This window comes from Gadus morhua, chromosome 15, assembly GCF_902167405.1.
Source record: "Gadus morhua chromosome 15, gadMor3.0, whole genome shotgun sequence".
NCBI lineage: Eukaryota > Metazoa > Chordata > Actinopteri > Gadiformes > Gadidae > Gadus > Gadus morhua.
The window spans coordinates 1,925,841-1,933,609 of record NC_044062.1 but is presented as its reverse complement, the minus strand read 5'-3'; the positions used below and the strand labels follow the sequence as shown (position 1 = coordinate 1,933,609).

The following is a 7,769-nucleotide window of genomic DNA, read 5'->3' as shown; positions in this document are numbered from 1 at the left end:
GTGTCAGGCTGACCGGTTAACAAAAACAAGCGAACTGTTCTCTGTGACTAGTGACGCAAATTTCCCGCCATCAGAGCACCACTTCTGGTGTCTGGTCAGCGTGTGCGGGGACTGTAGAAAGTAGACACAACACAAAACAAGTATAATAACTATTTTAGGCTTTGTTCGTTTTACTTGTCAATTGCAGGGTCCATTGTCGAAACATGCCTTCTACAAACGATTGGATTAACAACCCTCTGGGTGTGGTGGAGGAGATGTTTGGTAAGATTCAAGTTGAGACGCTCCCCCATGACAGCTACAACACAGCGCTAACACCGCTACATTGCTTTTCGACTTCCCCCAAACTCAATCATTATACACACACCGATACATTCATATAAATTGTCAGTTTAAGGAAATCAAGGTTGTGGGCAACTTTTTGCTTCATGGAAATCAATCGTGGACTTGTTGGCTTGTTTACATGAGATGCATCGTCTTTTGTATTCCGTCAGGTGCGTCCCAGAACAGTTCTGATTCCGGATGGGAAGCGAAAGTAACCGAGTTCTTCAGACAGCGACTGATGGAAAAGGACGCTCATACATGGGTAATCAATGTGACTTGTTGATGTTTTTCAAACGATGCCTGCAGCATCGGGGGAAAAAGGGAAAACACTTGAAATATAAAATATTTATATTCAAATAAAATTGAGAATGTAACATTCTAAAGGCTGTGGCCATTCTTAGTTTGGTGGGTTGTTTTTTTTGTTCAAATAGGTCCCATCCTTGAACGACGTCCCTCTGCATTACCTGAAGCCCAACAGTCTCGTGAAGTTCCGCTGTTTAATTCAAGACATGTTCGATCCCGAGTTCTACATGGGAGCATACGACACGGTGGATCCTTCCACCAAGGCCAAAGTAAATGCTTCCTTTATCCAAACCGCTTTTTTGTAAATGCTCTTTTGCGAGTGCGTAAGTGCTCAATTAATACACAACTCTGCCTCTGCTCTTCTCGATATGATATGTTATGTATTCATTGTTTCTGCTCTACTCCACAGGTCTTGAGGTGTGGAAAGTACAAAGACGTCACTGAATGCGGGGTGAGTCTGACTGTAGGCTTGTCAGTCGCGATATCAACGCCTCCCTTTTTTAAATGGCTGCATTGATACGCTCATCTTTAACATACTCTTGTCTTTCTTCTCCCAGGTGGATCTGGATTCTGCCAATATGGTGACTTCTGAGAGACAGACCTTCTACTGTGTTCCCATACCTGGAGAAAGTCCCTGGGTGAAGGAAATATCCTCTTGTGTGGTGGACTGTTTGTGTTTGCGTGTGTGCAGACTGGGTTTGCAAACAAATGTTAGAAATGTATGGTCTTTTACGCAGGTGTAAGCAAACACATCCCCAAACCAACTGGAGTTGGGGTTTAATTAATTTATACGTAAAAATATGACATTATTTACGCTGGTCTGACCGACTTTTGACTTGTCTTTCGGGTGTCTGGACGTGAGAAGTGCTGGTGGGGAAAGATGGATTATAATTTAAACCCTGATAAGGGAAAAGCACTTCAGTTCTCAACAATGCTATCTTTCCACAAAGCTAGTGTTTTAAGTAGTCTTCATGTACTGTTTTGTATTCTGGACCGGGTGTTGTTGCCGGACCCTTAACTCCGACCCACAGCTACGCCAGTACCTGTCAGGCCCGGGTGGTTCCCTCCACCTCCTACGTCCCCAGCAGACAGAAGCGCAGCTACGAAGACGATGACGAAGACGACATGGACACCCAGCCTCAGGCGCAAGGCCACGCACACAACGGTACGACGGGGAGAGATGGAGACGCTTTAGTAGAAACGACAATCTCTCTCTCTCACTCACTCACTCACTCACTCACTCACACTGCTTTTTGTCCTGTGTCTGAATGTACAAAGCACATTTCTTTCTCTTATATATTGGAACATCCTTTAAGTATGCGTCGCTGGCAGGAACGCGGCTGTAGCGATGATTCTGGTAACTGTTATCTTGTTTTTAGTACAAACTATTCACCCCCTCCTTTCTTAGGGACTCCAGCGGCCGCCGAGGCGCAGGGCAACGGTGACAGTAAACGCCAGGAGACGGAAGCCCCCTCCGGGCAGAAGGCATCGAGCCCCCCTCTGGACCTCAACTTCCCCCTGCCTGGCGAGAAGGGCCCCGCCTGCCTGGTCAAGGTACGCCTCCTGGGGTCCCTCATGCTGTCCTTTTGACCCTGAAGGATGGGAATGGCTTTCTGTATGGTTTCACTTTAAACTTTATTCGCACAGGATTATACAACAATGGGCTTTACCTTGTGAATGAAAAAATGCTAAATCGGGATGCATATCATCGATAGACCTTAAAATGACCTTTGCCGGGTTAGAAGCTTTTGGCCATATCGCCGGACCTCACTGTGAAGGTGTGCTAGCAGCACAGCTATGTAAGACAACGTTGACGCTGTCTGTGCCCTATGTTGGTGAATGAGTAACGAGTGAGTACTGAGGTTCTCCCCACGTCCTCCAGGTGTACGCGGACTGGGACAGCTTCAAGCTCAACGACACCATGGAGGTGTACGGGATCCTCTCGGTTAGCCCCGCGCTGAGCGCACTGAGCGACCAGAGGTGAGCGCTTGTTGCTTTTCTTACATCTTCTTTTACCATAATTGCATCACAGTTTCTGGATCCATAGATCCAATGCATTTGAACGATGACCACGTTAGATGATCTGCTCAAAGCATCTTAAAGTCATAATGCATAACATTTCTTCTAACTTGCTGCTCAAAATAACGATGACGTATCTCCAGTCAATGCTGATCGATGGGGATTTCAATAATGTTATCAATAAAATCCCATCCTATAATAGGCTGGCCAGGCCGATCCTTGCTAGAGACACTCCCAAGCCCCTCCCACTCACTCCCCAAGCCCCTCCCACTCACACCCCCCAGCGAAGCCCCCTAAAGTGGAAAGAACACCGTTATTGAGGGTTTTGAATTCCTACTTCCTAGTGTTTTGAGTGCCTTGAGTACACATTGGGACCTCAATGATCGGTTGTGCACATTTTTTCTCATGTGTGGGTAAAAGTGCATGACTTCAGTCATCGTGTGTGGATGTGAATAGACATTTTTACGACCTCACATGTGGGCGTGTCCACCTAGATGTGTGCTGGATAGATCGGTCTACCAGCCTACCCAGTGGACCCTAGCAAACGTTGCTCATCTCTCCGTCACACATCTCGGTGGACACGCCCACTTGTGATGTCATAAGGGGCAGATTTTCAAAATGGTAGCGTGTCACGGGGCCTTTAACATCCGGGGCTCCCCTCACCTCTCCCTCCTCTCCTCACCTCTCCCTCCTCTCCTCCCCTCTCCCTCCTCTCCTCTCCTCACCTCCCTCCTCTCCTCTCCCTCCTCCCCAGTGACACGTCCTCCTCGCTGATCCTGGACCCCGCCGAGTGCATGGAGACGGCGGAGGAGCTACGGGTCCACAGCCCCCCCGCCTCCCTGGTCCCCCGCCTCCACCTCATCCACACCCAGCGCCTGGCTCACAACAACCCTCTGCTGCCCCCTGCTGCCCTGGAGGACAGCGCTGCATGTAATACGCTACATGACACCGTCGTTCGGCAGCCTGCACAGAGCTGACCCTCACACCAGGTCCTCGCCTCCCCAGCGGGAGGGACGTTACTAACGGTTAATCCCCCGCAGCGCTGGCGTCCACGCTGGGCGAGATGGTGTCGGTCCGCGCGGAGCTGCTGGCCTACTTCACTCAGCTTCTCCTCGGGGACGTGCTGGCAGCGGAGTACCTCCTGCTGCACCTCATCTCCAACGTGTACGCGTCCCCAACACACACACCCCCACACTAAAAAGGAGTCGGGGCTCCGGTTGGCCCCGCCCCACCAGCCCTGACTCGGCCCCCCAGAGAGCCCCGTGTGAGCCTGAGGCCGGCCAGGGTGCCCTGGTGCGTCGGGGGCCTCCGGTCATCGTGTCGTCTCTGTTCCCCCGCAGGTACGCCCGTCGGGACGTCATCCCGCTGGGCAAGTTCACGCTGAACCTGAGCGGCTGTCCCGCGACGGCCGGCCCCGCCTACACGGAGCAGCTGTACTGCGCCCTGCAGCAGCTCGTCCCCAGCGTGAGTCAGACGCCGCCGCCGCCGCCGCCGCGGTTCACCCCCAGATGACGCGGCTCGATGGAGCGCCAGAAATGTTGTTTCCTGACGCCATCTGTTCCTATACGGCCCTGTTTTTCGAATGTTCGATTCGTTATTGCAGCTAAGACACAGGTTTATTTATGGCATGGTAAAAGTGTATACAGGATCATTCCGTGACCTTTTCATGACCCTGGGCTAGAGCTGCTCGATTATGGAAAAAATCATAATCTCGATTATTTGGGTCAATATTGAAATCACGATCATTCAAACGATTACTTTTGAGTTTGAAAACATGATAACTTGACTTTGTAACAGAGAAAAAATACACAAAATGTTCAAAAAAAAAAAGTTAAAATCTAAAATAATGTACAGGTATGTATCCAGCTGTTTCACTTTCTATAAAACATTTAATGAAGAAAAAAACACACTAAAATCGCGATCAAAATTCACTGAATGGCCCTGCCCTACCTGTGTGTTTTAGGGTACAGAATGGACCAGCCCCCCACGGGGGTGGAGGCGGGAGGGTCTTTGAGGAGGGCGGGGCAGCGTTGGTAGACAGTGGGTGTCTCGTTTGGCTCGTCTTCATCCTCCGCTCATCAACGTCTCGTCTCTGCCTTCCTCCGCCCCCAGGCGTACCGCCTCAGCATGACTCTGCAGAACATGAACCAGCTGCGGCTGGTTCCCAGGAAGGACTACGTGGCCAACCGGCTGCTGAGCGGAGCGCTGCAGCTGGCCGCCAACACCTCCCTGTACCTGGACGAGACCCAGCTGGAGCAGGGCCAGCTCGACCCCGCAGGTGAGGGGGACCCCCCCGTGAGGGCCGGCTGGGGGGACGGACACCCCACGTCAGGGCTAGGGGGGCGGTTTATTCTGCCGGGTTAAACGTGTGTCTATGGGTGCATTCTATTTATTGGTTGGTTTTGCTCCTTTTAGTGTAAAAGGGAATAAATGTTGAATCACGAATGAAATACTTTGCAAAGAAAGTGGATTGATTCTCTGTGCAGCTGAGCCCTGTTCAGTGCCCTGTGTGCTGGCGTGGTTCTAAATGTCGGCTGTGGATCTGCAGGCGTGCGTAACATCACCGCCCTGGGGAACGTCATCTCGTGGCAGAAGGTGGACTACGACTTCAACTACCACCAGATGGAATTCCCCTCCAACATCAACGTGCTGATCGCCTCGGAGGGCCGGTCGCTGCTGCCGGTGAGGGGAGGGAGGGGGAGAGGGAGGGAGAGAGGGGGAGAGAGAGAGGGGGAGAGGCAGAGAACAGGAGGGGGTCAACAGCACAAACACTGCCAGCTCAACTTCTGTGGTAAGGGGTTAGGTTTCCGAAGCGGATCGGAGACCAAGCTGACCCCCCCCCCCCCCCCCCCCCCCCCAGCACCAAGGGAGGGGGGAGGGGAGGGGTGGTCCCGCGGGGCCACGAGGAGGTAGAGGAATGCGGCGTAGGCTATTCCTGTACGTTGCTCTATACTGTTGCCATGGCTGCAGCCGGAGAGCCAGCAGAACGACAGTGGGTGTGTCGGCTGGAGCTTCTGGTGGCGGTGGGTTACCAACGGCGACCTCGCTCCTAAAGGCAGCCCCACAGCTGCTGGCAAGCCAGGCTCATCACGCATGTTGTCCCCCCCGCGCTTTGTGGCGTGCGCGTCGCGTGTACGGCAGAAGTGCCACTGAGCCGAACGGCCTGCGTACGGTTGCCATGCGATAGGGGGACATAAACATTGAAGAGCTGACATTACTTGGTGTTCTCCATGGTGGATACAATGTATGAATCAGCATTTACACACCATGACAGGGGCATGCGTGTGTGGGGGCGTGTGGGCTGTGGGATTATTATTTCTAATGAGACGGGTTTAATGTATTTGTGGGGAGGATGTCACACGATTAACAATTCTGCCTCCATCCCGTACACACGGGGATCAGAGTAGTGTCGTGTGTGTACACCTCGCATGCACCGGCGACATTGTTTTGATCCTCTCCTCCCTCTGTCCGTCCCACAGTCGGACTGCCACGTTCACCTGCAGCCTCAGGTCACGCCCCCCAACATGGAGGCGTACCTGGGCTCCGCCCTCACGGCCCAGTCGTCCTCCCAGCTCAACAAGTTCCGTCTCTACCTGACGATGGCCCGCACCCTGGACTACAGCATCTCGGAGGAGGTCACCAAGGTGAGGGCTCACCGTCTCCTAAGATTCTGAATAGATGCACAACTATCTTAGGTTTGCCTTTGTGCGTTCCCAGTATTGCAATCAGTTGATATACATTTTTTAAATTTACAAATACGAAACTCTTATTCATACACTTTACTCTGCCTTGTCACAGCAGACTAGATTAGGTCCGGACATTAATATGAACTGGATCGAGATGATTTTGAATTGGTTTGATACGTGAATCTAAATCGTGAACCACCATGAGAGTCACGCCTTGGAGGTTAACTGTAAGCAATTTCATTTTTCTGGTAGCGTGGAGACTATAGCTTCGACTGACTGAATGAAAGCATTTCATTTATTAATCTAGATGCAAACTAGCTTCTTTACAATGCCCCTGCAGGATAGATAAGTTAAATCTATCGTTTGAATATACTGATGACATGATGTATGTGTTGGTGAAAGTGCTGCCTCAGTTACCCAGGAGATAATACCGCTGCTGACCCAGTCTGACCATCCCCTGCTCCACAGGCCGTTGAGGATGACTTCGTGGACATGAGGAAGGACGACCCGCAGAGCATCTCTGCCGACGACCTCCACAGCCTGCTGGGTGTAGCGAGGTAGGCCAAGGCCCCGCTCAGGCCTCACGCTCGCCCTTCATGGGTTCCTCATCCCATTTGTTAAAAGGGCAAAGTGCTAAGAAAGGAGGAGGAAATGGACTGGAAACAGCCCGTCTCAGCCCTCTCAACAGTTAAAGTGCCGGCCAATAGGTGGGAGAGTGACCGGGCATTATAATGAACGAGTTATTGATTATAACGAAGTATGAGGACCACCGGTTGGTGATGAGATAATTTACTTTATCTCATCATCTTATCATCTTTATCTCATTTCTCATTTTACTACTTAAAATCTCTTGGTTTACATTCGGTCAAGAGTAGATGCGTGCTTAAGGAGTTGTCGTGGACATTAGTTACAAAGCAACACAAAAAATAGTTAATGTTGATCCGCCTTTACGATTGGAACACGATTACAATTCTAACATTCCCTTTGACATGAAACGAGTAGTTTGTTTGGTAGCTCTCCTTAGAAATCGGTTTTCACATCATAAGTTGTGGAGGCAGGCTGGGATGACTGAGGTGTGTTCTCGTGGGCAGGTTGTTGTGTCTCAGCCTGGGCCAGAGCGCTCTGTCCACGGACGCCTGGAGCAGGGCCAAGCACATCGAGACCCTGCGCAAGAGCCGGAGCGAGCCGCAAGGATGCCTCAACGGCAACGAGCCCTGATGGGAGTATCAGACGCCGACTGACGGTGACGAGTTGTTTTGATTCAAAGGTTCCAGAAATGTTTTGTAATAAAGTCGTTTTTCATGTTTCATGTATTTGTCATCTTTGATTGTATTAGGAAGTATAATATAAGTTCACGGTTTAACGCAAGTTCCTATCTTAACACAAGGCATGTCCGTCAGATAAAAAAAAGTCTTGCGTCATATACAAAGACGTAATGTT

At 50.9% G+C, this 7,769-nt stretch overlaps 1 protein-coding gene across 2 annotated transcripts; it reads left to right on the top strand.

Annotated features, from left to right (window-relative positions):
* The first annotated feature begins 49 nt into the window (after positions 1–49).
* mcmbp (minichromosome maintenance complex binding protein) lies at positions 50–7,638 on the top strand. 2 transcript variants are annotated; one of them, XM_030379435.1, is made up of 16 exons: positions 50–261; positions 492–583; positions 753–893; positions 1,034–1,075; positions 1,182–1,271; positions 1,654–1,789; positions 2,042–2,178; positions 2,507–2,604; positions 3,398–3,573; positions 3,684–3,807; positions 3,984–4,107; positions 4,756–4,921; positions 5,192–5,325; positions 6,123–6,287; positions 6,798–6,886; positions 7,421–7,638. In XM_030379435.1, exons 1-16 carry the CDS (start codon positions 204–206, stop codon positions 7,545–7,547), a joined length of 1,899 nt encoding a protein of 632 aa, XP_030235295.1. In that variant the 5' UTR covers positions 50–203; the 3' UTR covers positions 7,548–7,638. The 2 variants fall into 2 exon arrangements, with proteins under 2 accessions (XP_030235295.1, XP_030235294.1); XM_030379434.1 differs by having other exon boundaries at positions 51–261; positions 2,033–2,178.
* Positions 7,639–7,769: the final 131 nt, after the last annotated feature.

Bases quoted from the DNA above. Each gene is read 5' to 3' on its own strand.
- mcmbp (XM_030379434.1), top strand. From the start codon at position 204: ATGCCTTCTACAAACGATTGGATTAACAACCCTCTGGGTGTGGTGGAG. The intron at 1,272-1,653 runs ATATCCTCTTGT...ACTCCGACCCAC, and splicing joins AAAGTCCCTGGGTGAAGGAA to AGCTACGCCAGTACCTGTCA. The intron at 4,108-4,755 runs GTGAGTCAGACG...CTCCGCCCCCAG, and splicing joins TGCAGCAGCTCGTCCCCAGC to GCGTACCGCCTCAGCATGAC.